The sequence below is a fragment of the Microcaecilia unicolor genome, chromosome 2, assembly GCF_901765095.1.
Source record: "Microcaecilia unicolor chromosome 2, aMicUni1.1, whole genome shotgun sequence".
Classification (NCBI taxonomy): Eukaryota; Metazoa; Chordata; class Amphibia; order Gymnophiona; family Siphonopidae; genus Microcaecilia; species Microcaecilia unicolor.
Genome location: NC_044032.1, coordinates 215,002,921 through 215,019,844, shown reverse-complemented (window position 1 = coordinate 215,019,844; position 16,924 = coordinate 215,002,921). Strand labels below are relative to the sequence as shown.

Sequence of the window (16,924 nt, the reverse complement as noted above, 5' to 3'; positions counted from 1 at the left end):
TCCCTAGACTTGAGGTCCTAAGCAGGAAACTGCTATGCAAGAGCTAAAGGATCAGCTTAGTCACTTTTCCTATCATGCGTATCTTAGGGGGGTGGGTGGGGGTCGCAAGTTCTACATTGACCTGAGATACTCCGAACAGTGAGTGCTGTCTTACATTAGAAATATGATTCTGATAAGCAGATCATGACCTTTCCAACATGGAGAAGTACTTGGGCTTTGAGAAAGCACTTTTGTCCACTATTTGGACTGCAACATTTTAGAAGCTATATCCAAGGTGAGAAGATGATCGTAGAGACATGTCGTTTCTTGGGTGGCGACTGAATCAAGTCTGGTCGAATGTCCAACAGCCGGATAGTCTCCTGGACTTTGGCTCTACAAGGATAGCCTCTAGAGGTAAGGTATGCTCAGAAACATCGCAATACTGAAGCCCAAATGGCAGAGGCATGAGTGTGCATAAAATGGTTCTCTGAGAAGATATGTGCTGACATTCCTAAGGTCTATATGGATAGTTGTGCCTTCTACTGAGAAACAGATCATGAGTTGGTTGCAGGAGTTGGTGTGGTATGGAATCCAGCTACTCCTAATTGATTCCCATACGAATCAATATGCTGAGATTGTTGCAGCTTTGGTGGCGGTACAGTCTGCAGTTCAGAAAGGACTTCGGGAACTAACCACCTGCAGATTCAGATTATGTGAGATAGAATTTTGTCTCCCATTTCCCCCCAATTGGAAAAACAACATGTTGAACTCCAAAGTGGTTAGGGTGGTGGACTTTGGTCCTGGGGAACTGAGGAATTGAGTTCAATTCCCACTTCAGGCACAGGCAGCTCCTTGTGACTCTGGGCAAGTCACTCAACCTTCCATTGCCCCAGGTACAAATAAGTACCTGTATACAATATGTAAGCCGCATTGAGCCTGCCATGAGTGGGAAAGTGCGGGGTACAAATGTAACAAAAAAATAAAATAAAATAAAACCAGTACATCATTGAAACTTGATTCTACCCTTAGATCGAATGGTACAGGACAATGATAACTACTAAAAGAAGGTCAAGGGTCACACCAAGGTTCCTAGTCCTGATAAATAGGAGAATGACCTGACAGATCAACTTGCCAAAGAAGGTGCACTGATAGGGGAGTTATGGCGATTCTCAGAATCCGAGATGCTGGCTATGCATGCTGTCACCCAACGGCAACTGAAGCAGGCTCGTGAGACTCCTGTGTTCCAGTGGTGTGGTAATGTCCCACCATTTGATCTTGAAACAGCTCAGAAAGAAGATCCGATCATTGGAAGATTTTACAACTTCATCCTGAATCCTCAGGAACATCCTTTGTCAGAAGGGAAGTGTCAAGCTGAGGAAGAGCTGAAAATACTCTATGCCTCCCGAGATAAATTCAAGCTCCACCAGGACCTGCTTACTTGGATGAGTAAGTATGGTATAGAGCAATGGTTTGCTTCCCAGGCATCAATTTGAAACATGCTCATGATGAACCCCATGTGCAGGACATCAAGGTAAAGGAGTTATCTACAAGACCTGGAAGCAAGTGGCTTAGTGGCGCCCCATGCAACAGGATGTGCAGTTGTACACCTAAGGTTGTTTAACCTGTTGTCAATTCCAACTATCTCATTGAGCATCACTGTGGTAAAAAGGTATTGCTAAGCCATGGTCACATATACAGGTTGACTGGATTGTCCTGTGGTCCGATCCATTCGAGAAAATAAGTACATGCTGTCACCTATTTGTTTACCAAGTGGATAGAGTGTTCACCAAGTGGATGGAGTGCTTACCAACACCCAATTGCACCACAGTAACCACAGCTACCTTGCTACTGAATCATGTGTTCAGTAGATGGGGCCTGCCCATGCGTGTAGATTGAGATCAAGAAACCTAACTCACTGCAGAAGTGATCCATCACATGTGGAAGATGCTCAGCGTCAAGAGTAAACTGCACATTGCTTATAGGCTGCAGTCAGTGGGACAGGTGGAAAGGTTAACCGTATCATAATTTACAATCCTGAAGAAGTATATGTCAACTTCTGGTAAGGATCGGGGTATAAAGTTACCATTGGTTCTCATGGCCACCCGTACCACACCCCATCGTTCTATAGGAGCATCACTGTTTAAAATGATGACAGGAAGGAAATGATGTTACTTATTCATTTGTTGTACGGAACCAATGATATGAAGTTACCCAGTGCTACTATGCCCACAAATATGTCACTCATCTAGGCCAACATCTCTACAGTGCATTTGCCTTTGCCCAAAAGAACCTGGAAATTAGTACTAGAGGTAGAAAAGCCTACTATGATCAAGGGACTACCTCCTAGGAATACTAAATTGGCAACAAGGTATTCTATTACAATTTTGCAAGAAATAAGGCCAAGGAAAAGGCTTCACCTATGGCTTACCAAATTTGACGCAAGAAACATTTCTCAAAGTGAAGATTTCCTTAAATAGGTCCACATCAATCAGCTAAGAGACCAGGAGGGCAAAATCGAACATGGACAACCATCTCTAAGGGCACCCATCTCTAAGGACGTCCTGGCGAAGGGGCGTGGAAACCACTATTATCGAAACAAGATGGGCGTTCATCTTTCGTTTCAATAATACGGTCGGGGACGCCCAAATCTCAACATTTAGGTCGTCCTTAGAGATGGTCGTCCCCGGTTTTCGGCGATAATGGAAACCCAGGACGCCCATCTCAAAAACAACCAAATCCAAGCCATTTGGTTGTGGGAGGAGCCAGCATTCGTAGTGCACTGGTCCCCCTCACATTCTAGGACAACAACCGGGCACCCTAGGGGGCACTGCAGTGGACTTCACAAATTGATCCCAGGTGTATAGCTCCCTTACCTTCTGTGCTGGGACCCCCAAAACCCACTCCCCACAACTGTACACCATTACCATAGGGGTGAAGGGGGGGCCCTACATGTGGGTACAGTGGGTTTCGGGTGGGTTTTGAAGGGCTCACATTTACCACCACAAGTGTAACAGGTAGGGGGGATGGGCCTGGGTCCGCCTGCCTGAAGTGCACTGCACTCACTAAAACTGCTCCAGGGACCTGCATACTGCTTCATGGAGCTGGGTATGACATTTGAGGCTGGCATACAGGCTGGCAAAAAAAAAAAATTGTAATTTCTTTTTTAGGGTGGGAGGGTGTTGGTGACCACTGGGGGAGTAAGGGGAGGTCATCTCCGATTTCCTCCGGTGGTCATCTGGTCAGTTTGGGCACCTTTTTGAGGCTTGGTCGTGAAAAGAAATGGACCTAGTAAAGTTGACCAAATGCTTGTCAGGGACGCCCTTCTGTTTTCCGTTATCGGCTGAGGACGCCCATCTCTTAAGCACGCCCCAGTCCTGTCTTCGCTACGGTGCCAACACGCCACCGTGAACTTTGGTCGTCCCTGCGACAGACTGCAGTCAAGGATGCCCAAAATCGGCTTTCGATTATGCCAATTTGGGCGACCCTGGGAGAAGGACACCCATCTCCTGATTTGTGTCGGAAGATGGGTGCACTTCTCTTTCGAAAATGCCCCTGCAGGTCACCCCAGTCAATTTGCCCCGGATGTGCGCATTTCTGAGATGAACCAATCTAGCCCAACAGTATGACTGGTAGCACTATAGAAATGATTTGTAGTAGCAGTAGTAGCATAGACCGTTCTCTCTTTGTTTTTCAGATGTAGAAATGAGTGTTGACGATTCTGCTCCTGGTTTCCTTGCCGATTGGATCTGTGGCCAAACTGATTGAACCTGGTCCCATATCAGGAGTTGCCCTTCAAGACACACCTGACTTCCTGATTACTGTTTATAATTAGGATCTGCCTCATCCATTCGCGCAGCGGAAGCCATGGGCTCTCTGTACTATCCTAGAGAGAACTGCAAATCCCCTCTAGATGCTTAATTACCCCAACCTTAAATCTGCTCATGACAGGCTTACACAGTCAGGCAGTATAGACCCTTGTAATTAGAAAGGAACCCAGTATGTAGTAGATATAATAAGATAGTTTATTACAATCTTACCAATGGTAGTACAAGCAATTCAGACAGTCACATGGTGGAACAGCATTACAAAGCACGTCCTCTCTCTAGCCTTCTGGAGTCTTCCTTCTCTGGTCTTCTTCTCCTCTCGTCTCCTTCTTCTTTTCGTCTCGTCTGCACTAATACTCCTCAAACTGCTGCTTATATACAATTTTGGCCCTATTCATTTCAATGGACCCCAGCTGTCTCAACAGGGCTCCAAGCCCTTATCAGTTGATCAGAATGACTTCATATGTTCCCAAACCTTCCTGTAGCCCCCCCCCCCCCTTTTGGATGTTCTCACCCGGGGTGCAGCTGACCCAGCACTATCTCTACATAACCATAGCAACTCTTGCTTATGACGTCTTGCAGGTGCCAATCTCAGGATTGTTTATAGAGTAGATTGCCCACACCATTGCCAGTTCTCAATTGCCTCATCTCAGTACTTGCCACAGTGAAATGTAACTGTGTCAAAGGTGATCTCTGATTTTTACAGGCTAGCTCTCTTTTGTATCAGAGATTATTTTGATTTTAAGAAGCCTAGCTCTTATTATGAGCCATTGGCCTGTATTTTACTGAGAGCAAGGGCTAGCATAACTCTTCATTACCCAATCTCAGATTGATATGCAGAAAGTTTTTTTTCTACCCCTTGATCCAATGCATGTTCTGATGAAACATTTTAATCATTCTTAATAGGTCTCCTTACACTCAAACCCGGTTGACACACTACATGCATTATTGTCACTGCTCAAGTTCAGAACATTTTGAGTCAGTTAGAGAAGGTGATGGTTCAAACTTTGCAACACCAGAATGCTCAACCCAAAAGATTTATTAGTCTGTTGGTGTTCTTATTTTTACTGTTCTTGGGTCATTTTTTTGGCTCATCTATGTCTATTGCCAACGCAGTCTCTGTATGCCACTTGCAATCTACTGTACAAGCATTTGAAGCTGACATGAAAGATATTAGGGCACAAATTCATTCCCAACAATCACTTATTGCCCAAGGCAAAAACCCTTGAAGATACTGTCACTTTTGTCAATTTGCATTCCCACAAAATGAAGTCACTAGCACAGCTGTGCCAAGAAGTAATTTTCTTGTAGAAAAGCTGGTTTATGTTGTATTCAGGCCTCAGGTTGCAGAATTCATATTGGTTTAGCAAAGATGGTTCAGGCCTAACCAGACCTCAGACCAGCAAAGGTGTGAGAGAAAGAAAACCCCTTACTGCTCTCCCCTTTAGATCCAAAAAACAATCCTTCAGAAAATGGAGAAGGAAACCGACGGAAGACAATAAGATAAAGCATAAGGAATGTCAAGCCAAATGCAAAAAGGAAATAAGGAGGGCTAAGAAGGACTTTGAAAAAAAAGTTAGCGATAGAAGCGAACACACACAGCAAAAACTTTTTTAGGTATATTAAAAGTAGAAAGCCGGCTAAAGAATCAGTAGGGCCGCTGGACAACGGTGGTGTTAAAGGGGCGATCAGGGAAGACAAAGCTGTAGCGGAGAAATTAAATGAATTCTTTGCTTCGGTCTTCACCGAGGAGGATTTGGGATGGATACCGGTGCCGGAAAAGGTATTTGAAGCGGACGAGTCGGAAAGACTAAATGATTTCTCTGTAAACTTGGAGGACGTAATGGGGCAGTTCTGCAAACTAAAAAGTAGTAAATCACCGGGTCCGGATGGTATTCATCCCAGAGTATTAATAGAGCTGAAAAATGAACTTGTGGAGCTGCTGTTAGTAATATGCAATTTATCCCTAAAATCAGGTGTGGTACCGGAAGATTGGAGGGTGGCCAATGTAACGCCGATTTTTAAAAAGGGTTCCAGAGGAGATCAGGGAAATTATAGACCGGTGAGTCTGACGTCGGTGTCAGGAAAAATGGTGGAGGCTATTATTAAGAATAAAATTATGGAGCACGTACAAAAGCATGGGCTGCTGAGACAAAGTCAGCACGGATTTAGTGAAGGGAAGTCTTGCCTCACAAATCTACTGCATTTTTTCGAGGGGGTGAACAAGCATGTGAACAAAGCGGAGCTGGTGGATATTGTATATCTAGATTTTCAGAAGGCGTTTGACAAAGTGCCTCATGAAAGACTCCAAAGGAAACTGGAGAGTCATGGGATCGGAGGCAGTGTATTATTATGGATTAAGAGCTGGTTAAAAGACAGGAAGCAGAGAGTAGGGTTGAATGGTCAGTATTCTCGATGGAGAAGGGTAGTTAATTGGGTCCCTCAGGGGTCTGTGCTGGGACCGCTGCTTTTTAACATATTTATAAATGACCTTGAGATGGGAGTAACTAGTGAGGTAATTAAATTCGCAGATGACACAAAGTTATCCAGGGTCGTCTCGTCGCGGGAGGAGTGTGAAAGATTACAAGAGGACCTCGTGAGACTGGGGGATTGGGCGTCCAAATGGCAGATGAAGTTCAACGTTGACAAGTGAGAATTATGGCTATGTCATGCAAGGTTCCGCTTTAGGAGTTAGGGACCAAGAAAGGGATCTGGGAGTCATCGTGGAAAGAACGTTGAAATCTTCCGCTCAATGTGCTGCGGCGGCTAAGAAGGCGAACAGAATGTTGAGTATTATTAGAAAAGGGTTGGAAAACAAGCATGAGTATGTTATAATGCCGTTATATCGCTCCATGGTGCGACCGCACCTGGAGTATTGTGTTCAGTTCTGGTCGCCTCATCTCAAAAAAGATATAAAGGAATTGACGAAGGTGCAGAGAAGGGCGACGAAAATGATAAAAGGGATGGGACGACTACCTTATGAGGAGAGGTTAAGACGGCTAGGACTCTTTAGCCTGGAGAAAAGGCGGCTGAGGGGTGATATGATAGAGGTCTACAAAATAATGAGTGTGGTAGAGAGGACAGATGTGAAGCGTTTGTTTACGCTTTCTAACAATAATAGAACTAGGGGACACAAGATGAAATTAGAATGTGGTAGGTTTAAAACAAATTGGAGAAAGTTTTTCTTTACTCAGCGTGTGGTTAGTCTCGAACTCATTGCTGGAGAAGGTAGTGACAGCAGCTGGCCTTGCTGAGTTTAAAGGGGGTCTGGACAGATTCCTGAAGGAAAAGTCCATTGATCGTTATTAAATTTTGGGTTTTTGCCAGGTTCTTGGGGCCTGGATTGGCCGCTGTCGGAGACAGAGTGCTGGGCTTGATGGACCTTTGGTCTTTTCCCAGCGTGGCAGTGCTTATGTACTTATGAATAGCCACAATGGAGTCTAGTCCATATTCAACCTAACTAACAACACAGCTAGACAGGATAGAACCAGGTCTCATGGTCAAGACCAAACAGAGTCATCAAAATATATAAAAACAACCTCAAAACCAACAAACACTTCGGTCAATTTAATTATATATATATATATACAGTGGGGGAAATAAGTATTTGATCCCTTGCTGATTTTGTAAGTTTGCCCACTGACAAAGACATGAGCAGCCCATAATTGAAGGGTAGGTTATTGGTAACAGTGAGAGATAGCACATCACAAATTAAATCCGGAAAATCACATTGTGGAAAGTATATGAATTTATTTGCATTCTGCAGAGGGAAATAAGTATTTAATCCCTCTGGCAAACAAGACCTAATACTTGGTGGCAAAACCCTTGTTGGCAAGCACAGCGGTCAGACGTCTTCTGTAGTTGATGATGAGGTTTGCACACATGTCAGGAGGAATTTTGGTCCACTCCTCTTTGCAGATCATCTCTAAATCATTAAGAGTTCTGGGCTGTCGCTTGGCAACTCGCAGCTTCAGCTCCCTCCATAAGTTTTCAATGGGATTAAGGTCTGGTGACTGGCTAGGCCACTCCATGACCCTAATGTGCTTCTTCCTGAGCCACTCCTTTGTTGCCTTGGCTGTATGTTTTGGGTCATTGTCGTGCTGGAAGACCCAGCCACGACCCATTTTTAAGGCCCTGGCGGAGGGAAGGAGGTTGTCACTCAGAATTGTACGGTACATGGCCCCATCCATTCTCCCATTGATGCGGTGAAGTAGTCCTGTGCCCTTAGCAGAGAAACACCCCCAAAACATAACATTTCCACCTCCATGCTTGACAGTGGGGACGGTGTTCTTTGGGTCATAGGCAGCATTTCTCTTCCTCCAAACACGGCGAGTTGAGTTCATGCCAAAGAGCTCAATTTTTGTCTCATCTGACCACAGCACCTTCTCCCAATCACTCTCGGCATCATCCAGGTGTTCACTGGCAAACTTCAGACGGGCCGTCACATGTGCCTTCCGGAGCAGGGGGACCTTGCGGGCACTGCAGGATTGCAATCCGTTATGTCGTAATGTGTTACCAATGGTTTTCGTGGTGACAGTGGTCCCAGCTGCCTTGAGATCATTGACAAGTTCCCCCCTTGTAGTTGTAGGCTGATTTCTAACCTTCCTCATGATCAAGGATACCCCACGAGGTGAGATGTTGCGTGGAGCCCCAGATCTTTGTCGATTGACAGTCATTTTGTACTTCTTCCATTTTCTTACTATGGCACCAACAGTTGTCTCCTTCTCGCCCAGCGTCTTACTGATGGTTTTGTAGCCCATTCCAGCCTTGTGCAGGTGTATGATCTTGTCCCTGACATCCTTAGACAGCTCCTTGCTCTTGGCCATTTTGTAGAGGTTAGAGTCTGACTGATTCACTGAGTCTGTAGACAGGTGTCTTTCATACAGGTGACCATTGCCGACAGCTGTCTGTCATGCAGGTAACGAGTTGATTTGGAGCATCTACCTGGTCTGTAGGGGCCAGATCTCTTACTGGTTGGTGGGGGATCAAATACTTATTTCCCTCTGCAGAATGCAAATAAATTCATATACTTTCCACAATGTGATTTTCCGGATTTAATTTGTGATGTGCTATCTCTCACTGTTACCAATAACCTACCCTTCAATTATGGGCTGCTCATGTCTTTGTCAGTGGGCAAACTTACAAAATCAGCAAGGGATCAAATACTTATTTCCCCCACTGTATAGATTATATATATAGATAGATATAGATATATACAGAGAGAGAGAGAGAGAGAGAGATAAAGAGGGGATCTGATGGTGTATGCTTCTCTCTTGTAGGAAAGAGACTGATTTGCCCAAACACCTGTGAACTGAAACTCCTTGTGCTAAGTGCAGCCCAAGGCCAAGTTCCAAAGCAACTCTGTGGCAACCTCGGACTAAATCCTGTTAAGAAGGGGTTTGCAGGGGAATTCTGCTAGAGCCTGAAGATGGAGCAGATTCATCACCCCATCTGGGCTCTGAAGCTACAGACTGTGAGGGTGAAAGAAGCAGGAATTTCCCTCTTATGCTCAGGTTTACTTAGTTTGTTTTTTACCTGTGAAGGGCAGGTTTGCTCAGGTACATGATCATTAACCTATTTTAGCTGCTAAGTTGATGTTCTCTTCACAGGATATATTGTAGTTGTGTAGTTACACACACACATACATACATATATCCCTTGGGAGACTGAAAGAAAGGGGTGGACCCAAAAACATGGAAGGGACCTCTAACATTAGCAGGAATGGAAGCAACTCCAGGAAATGGGGGCCAGTTACTCCAGCTACCAGCAGAGGGAGCTGCAGTCAAGAAGCTCAATTTCCGTGGTTGCGGAATCAATATATAATGCCTCCCAGCTGTGAGGAGGAGAGGGCGGATCTCCTGAAAGCTCTCAGGCGTGTGGGAGAGGAGAAAGTCTGTGGGAAGCTAACTGAACCTATGGAGTATGTGGAGCAGGAAAAGGACCTGCTTCCAGGACTTCCCTGCATAGAAGAACAAGCCAGCATGGACTGGGAAAATACAAAAGCCAACCTTGCCAGCACATAAAGGCTGTTGTGGGAGGCCACAGGTTTTTTTTTGTTACTGTGGAGTGGGAGGTGAACTGCCAACCCTGCTTGTTGCAAGGCGGCTGGAGTGCTACAAGAAGAAAGGTGATGTGCTCATGTTTCTTTTCTGCTTTTGAACTGAACTTTGCTTAAGTTGTTGAACTGACTTTACTTAAGTTAGTGAACTGAACTTTAAAGGACCTTTTGAACTGAAAAGAGGATTGGTGGTGGATTATGTTTTGGGGAACTGGGTTTGCATTAAATTTCTGTGTGTTTGAACTGAGTCCGGCTTAAGGTGTGGTGCTCATCAGAACCCTGCGCCCTGAACGGGGCTTCTGGTTACCTCTCCAAAATAGAAGAGGAGGACCCCTTTACAATACATACACATTTTTTTCTCCATATATATTCCTGTAATCCTAAGTATAATTTGTGCACTGAATATTTTATCATATATTGCTTTGCCATATTGCTATTTTACGTCATCTGTAATATAAATTTTTATTTTGGAATTATTCCTTCATTGGTGGACAGCCTAGCAAGAATCTAAGACTAATGCAGGCCCTGGTCATACTTCTAGTAGGTACTGGTCAAACATCTAGTCATCCAAGTCCAGAGTATTGCTGTCTGAGTGATTTTCTGGCATACAACAGAGTATGCTTTTCCATTCCTCCTCTATCCAGGCAAGACCTGGACAGACTCATGGGCCCTATGAAGAAAGCCTCATAGAAGAGGCTGGCTCTGCATGTGGATTCTGCTGCAAAATTAGTAACCAAAAAAACACCATGGCATGCTATAAGCAATGAGAATGCAAATGGCTGCCATGTTAGAATCACAGCAATAATCTGCAGCTCACTGCAAAATGTCCCCTTTCCTGTCAATGCCTCAGTGGTGATTGGCTGAGGTATTGACAGAAGAGGGCCATGTAAAAAAAAAAAAAAAAAGTTGCCAGCATACATCAGTCCCCCCCACCTCTCCCCCCACTTGTGCCCACAAAAAATTAAAGTTTCCTGGTGTCTAGTGGCATCCTCTCACCCCTAGACACGACCTCCCCCATCCCACTACTCAAAAATAAAAATCCCTGGTGCCTAGCAGCAACACTCCCTACCCTCCTTTCAAAAATACCTGGTATTTAGTGGCACCCCCCCCCCCCCCACACACACTATCCCTCACCTAGGTCCCATTGCCTAGATGAAGCAAGAGCAAATGTCCCCTCGCGCCTGACTCTGCACTGCGATCTTTGAAAATGGCAGCGATTGACCCCACCTGATAAGAGAAATTCCTCTTGAATGGATGGACCTATTTGGTAGGCTCCTCCCATACTACCAAATAAGGGAAAACTACCTTAAATAGCAAACTGATCCCACTTGGGATGTACTGGTAAGCTTAACTGCCCCCATTTTCAAACACGGTACAACACAGGCAGAAGCGAGTGGGTATTACTTGTGCCTCATTATGGTAGGGGGTTCCACAAGATGCCAGGGATTTTAACAGGGAGGGTTCCCATTAGACATTTTTTTTTACTTAGTCAGTGGAAGGGGGAGGGGTCCAATTGGGTCAGAAGGGGTAGGGAGATTAGGGCTGATGCAGAACGTGGCAGCTCTCTACATTACCTCAGACCTGGCAGTAGGTTTCACTTGTACACAAAAGTCTACCACAGAAGCACAAATTTGCATTGCTGCAGGGTAAGTAATAGGCTCTTTATCACACATTTTTTAAATTAAGTTTTCCATAACAGACTGTTAACAAATAAAACCTCAAGACATAATAATAAACTTATATTACATTGATTCATCAGAAGAGCACAAAAAAAAGGGGCCCATCCAGCCTAGACATAACAAAAGAAATCTTGTTTCAAAAGGAAAAGAAATCACCAGACACACATCCAAGCTAGATTTTATTTGTAGATCATGCCCCCTAAATCTTCACCATCACATTTAACTTTTAAGCCCTACCTTAGGCTTGGTCTCCCTACTTAACTCCTCCCCCTGCAAGCTTAGTACTCTACAGGATGGGCAATCCTCAGCTTTTTCTCTCTTCCTGTCCCCCAGTTCTTTCTCCACCCTCCTTCCTCTCAAACACTCACAGTTAAAAGGCGCCTTGTTTGGAAAGATTTGTCCAACCAGTTGCACTTCTTTGCAATATAAACCTCATAATAAGTGGAACAGAGCAGGTTCCACAAATGTTAATAATTAGCCTGAGAAAGATCCTTTTCAATATTCTCTAGAACAACTTTCAAGGCAATAGTGATAAAAGTATAAAATAATAAATTTTGAGGTAAACTCATGTTTATGTGGAAGTGCAAGAGATTTCTAAATAACTAAAGCATAAATAAGGGGAATGCCAATATAAGCACAAGGCAAAATGTTTTATCTAATTCTTTAATAATCCCCTGTTTTACTACTCTGCAGACTCTGTGGCAATTCGTAAAAGTGAGAAATTTGATGAAGTTTGCTCACAGACACACAATGGGAAAGGGAATTGGAACTTGATATACCGCCTTTCTGAAGTTTTTTGCAACTACATTCAAAGCGGTTTACATATATTCAGGTAGAGCCCTACTAAATCTGAACTTTTGCTGAGCGGACGCTAGTAAGATCATGGGGGGATGTCCTTGAGACAGCTCATTTCGGAGAGAAACGTGCATGTCGGGCAGCCTAACCCCTGGGTCTGATAAAATTAAAAGAAAGAAAGATGATAAGTTCAATTTAAATTATGAGCTTTAACAAATAGAATGAATAAGTTTAGAATATTTAAATGAACCAATGAAGAGGTGGATGTTTGCTACTATCACCAGATTGAGAAATTGCTGGTGATTGCACATCACTGAGGTTCATGGGGAATGTATATCATCATATAGAAGGTTTGAAGAATGTGAAGAATGTGGAGTATTGAATACTATTGAACATTATATATGAATTAAGTTTGGACTGGATAGGAAGAGTCTTTATCTGTGCTTTCATAAAGCAGACAATTTTTGGGAAAAACAACATTTTTTATAGGCACCTTGTTATGAAATTATCCTCACCCCCCCACCATGTGGATAAGGATGACACACTCTGGTGCAGAAACTCCCAACATTTACTTGCTAATGGTTCTATCAGCTTTTGAAAAGGGGGAGGGGAAGGGGAACCCACCTAACCCATCCCTCATTAAAATAAAAATAAAAAAAATCAGATAGTCACTCATGAGCTACAGGACACTGAAATAAAGCTGAACGTTCAATTAGACTCTTACTGAATTGCACCTTACATCTGGAGCAATATATCAATACAGAAGCAGTGCACATCATTTCCACAGAAAGAAGTGCAATTCCCAGGCTGACAGCAGTATCTTGCCTCGTGATACAGTTGTGTCACATCAACTACCTGAAAGCCACACTGTTAAAAACAAAACCCCACACACATACAAAAAGGAAAAAAAAACTATTAAAAGCACCATGTTCCTTTGTAATAGCAAAGGAATAAAAAGGCACCTTGAGCATTTCCTCTTAAAAATCAGAGGCCTGGAGAGGAAGTGCCTTAGATTGTCATTTTACAGTTCTCTTCTGAAAAGAATCAATTTTAGCTACTGCCATTGTATCCAGTTTGCCCTCCGATCTGTTAGACCAAATAGCAGGAGGTTTACACACTTCAGCTATAACAGATGTTCCTCACACTTGCACATTGTGATAAAATTAACATCTTAAAACTAGCTAATTTGTGAACAGAGAAGCAACATAATTGCACTTTAACAGCTGAACAGTTTTACTTACTTCCTGAGACAGAAATGGGATGACTTGAGCACAGATCGTATTCAATCGTTTGGCAATTTCTGTCTATTAAGGAAAAAAAAAAGTAAATAAGGTAAACATACATTAATACATAGCCATCATTTCAGAGCATCCATCCCTTCCATAACTCAGAAAAAAAAATGTCAAACACCATAAAAAAAAGGGGGGCAGAGAATGCTAAATATTTGTCAGGTCTCCATAGGCAGTAATACACACAGCACTAAAACATCAGCTGCACAGACACCTGCAAGGGGCTGTAAACAAATCCTTAATTTGTACATAAGTGAAGTACAGATCTGGTCTTCAAAGAGGAGCTCATTAGTAAGTAATCACAACCACCCACCTTCTAATGTGTTTCTTTAAAATATTACTTTTCTTTTCTAAAATTTAAAATACCCACCCCCCACACACCATAACTTCTTACCCACTGTCCAAGGGAATGCTTTTTGATATTAAAAAACTAAATTCATTCTTTTTTCCTTTTAATAATGATATAAGTAAAGGGTTTTTGTGTTTATATTTTCTCTATTACCTTGCATGTACTACTACTACTACTTAACATTTCTAGAGCGCTACTAGGGTTACGCAGCGCTGTACAAATTAACAAATAAGGACAGTCCCTGCTCAGAAGAGCTTACAATCTAAAGGACGAAATGTCAAGTTGGGGTAGTTTAGATTTCCTGAGAGGAGGTGTAGTGATTAGGTGCCGAAGGCGACATTGAAGAGGTGGGATTTGAGCAATGATTTGAAGATGGGTAGGGAGGGGGCCTGGCGTATGGGCTCAGGGAGTTTGTTCCAAGCATGGGGTGAAGCGAGGTAGAAAGGGCGAAGCCTAGAGTTGGCGGTGGTGGAGAAGGGTACTGAAAGGAGGGATTTGTCAAAAGAGCAGAGGTTATGGGTGGGGACATAAGGGGAGATGAGAGTAGAGAGATAAGGAGGGGCTGCAGATCGAGTGCATTTGTAGGTGAGTAGGAGAAGCTTGAACTGTATGCGGTATCTGATCGGAAGCCAGTGAAGTGACTTGAGGAGAGGGCTGCATTATTTTGAAAGTTACTATATATATATATATATAAAAAAAAGTTTTGTTTTTAATGTAAATTCACAATGGCCAAGAATCAGAAGAGAAAAAGAGTGTGTATAGACAGATTTCAGGTCATTCTTGGAAAGTTACACATACCATCTGAGTAAAACTAATGCCCGACACATGCTCACTCAGGGCTTTTTTTTTTTATAAAGTGGTGCTACAGATTAGCAGAGCGCATTCAGCACACCACTAATCGGTAGTGTCACTTTGTAAAAGAAGCCCTCGGAAAGAGGGTTTAGTCTTTCCAAATTCTATTAGGAAGGACTATACAGTTACCTGTGGTCTGATAACCCTGGGAGAGCCACTGACAGGAGTTAGCATGGTTTTGTGAGGTGGGGAGGGGAAAGGTGAGTAGGGAAAGATTAGCTGAAAAAAGAAGGGTGGAAAAGGCAGGAAGGATGATTGGGCTGAGGGAGAAAAGGAGATTGTTGGGAAGCTGGGTGCTGGGGTTTCACAGAAGCTGGGTGGGTAGGCAGGGAAAGAGTGTGAGGTGAAGTGCGTGATGGTTTTGCTTTGGTTGCTGGGTAATGGGAGTGGATGAAAGAGGGAGTTTTTGGTGGAAGAGTGGGTTGAGGAATCATCTGTGGGACAGAAAAGTTTTGCAGCGCTTGCCACATGTGGTCAAGCGCATGAATCAAGAGAAGCGTAGTCATTGGGCGGGTGTGGGGGACCCTATTTAGGTATGGCAGTTTGACTCCTGGGATTCGTTCTTCTCTTCCTCCAAGTACTCTATAGAGGAAGGACCTGGAGGCGTGGTGGTGGGGACCTCGCCAGGTGCCGCACAGGCATCGCATCAAAGGCATACGCTTTGAAAAATTGCTCCTTTAGACTGCCAGTTGTCTCAAATTTCATCAGAGAATTTTAAAAGGTAGACATGTGAATCTGTTTTCCCTGTTAAGAGTGGGAGCAGGAGGGGAGTTTGCATAAAAAGGCTGAAGACTCGAAGGACGATGAGAAGAAGAGAAAAAGGTCGTTTCTAGGACAATTTTTAATTGGTTGCTGGCATTTAATATTTATGCTAGCATCCTGGGTGAGGTGAAGCCAGTGTTATATCCTTGTCTTTGGTGTTCTACAAATCTCAATTTAAGGGCTTATCATACTTACAGGGGTTGGGCTGGATCAATTATAATGAGCAGTTTTGGAGGAGCTTGGTGAAGGATAGATCAGAGGCCTGGTAGTGTCATGAAATGGATATGGCCAACAGCAGTAACAGCATCCCATTGTTTTGGCTTTTTAGGGGGGTGGAGGGCAGCTGCCTGGAAGAACAGGTCACTCTGTTTCTGGAGTTAGTGCAGCTGGGCTCCCTTCCCTCAGGCAACATGAGAGCCAGTTACTCAATACCCACTTACAAAATATCGTTGGTCACTGTAACCGAACTGGATTGTAAGTTCTGGTACTCTTGAAGTAAGTGCACAGCTGGGTGAGCCCTATTGCACTATCTGGAAGGCTGGGGAAGGGCTCAGTCAACCAGGCCAGCTTGGACTCCTGCCTTCAGATACTTCGGCCATGTCTCCTTCCCCCATTAAAGGTGTCCGTTTTACGTGTGTGGTTGCAAAGGTATCCAAATGAAGGGGATGTGGGATTTGTTATGGAAGGGATTTTCGGAAGAGTTTCTGATTCCTTTTCAAGGTTCCCCCCCCCCCCCCCCCTCCTTGTCACACTATTGTGGGAATGCGTGCTCAGTAAGGGTTTATGTAGTGACAAGGGAGAAGATAGCAAGGATTTGTGTTTTGGTAGGGTGGCTGGGTCTTTTTGGATTCTATGACATCTCCTTTGGGTGTGGTCCCCAAAAGTTCCATTTGATTCATAACCTTTCGTATCCGGAGGATTGTGGCATGAATTCTTTTATTTACCCTTGTTTTTGTTTGATGCAGTATGCATCCTTTGATTGTGCTACTACGATGTTTGGGCCCTGGGGCGCTGATGGCAAAGGCGGACACCGAGGTGGCGTTTTGCTTCTTGCCAGTTAATCTGCAGTCTTTTGGGGTTTTGCTTTGATGGGCAATTCTACTTTGTTAAATTTATGTCCATAGGGTGATCCTGTGCTTATTTTGAAGATTTTTCCATGTTTGTCCACTGGGTCACGAAACAGAATTCTGGAGTTGTAAACAATGCCCATCATCTTGATTTTTTGCTTGGTGGGGTGGCAGGTTCTGATCTATGTGCTCAGATAGTGTCTGTTTTTCACCAGGTAGCATTGGAGCATGGGCACTGGCTGAGTATTAAAAAAATACAAAAGATATTGG

General features: G+C 43.8%; 1 protein-coding gene across 10 annotated transcripts in view; it reads right to left on the bottom strand.

Annotated features, from left to right (window-relative positions):
- Positions 1-16,924, bottom strand: part of TLE1 (TLE family member 1, transcriptional corepressor) — a 309,424-nt gene that overhangs the window by 210,206 nt on the left and 82,294 nt on the right. For all 10 annotated transcript variants that reach the window (XM_030193704.1, XM_030193708.1, XM_030193702.1 and 7 more), the window contains one exon: positions 13,577-13,639. In XM_030193704.1, coding sequence (XP_030049564.1) covers positions 13,577-13,639 — 63 coding nt within the window. The remainder of the gene's footprint in view (positions 1-13,576; positions 13,640-16,924) is intronic.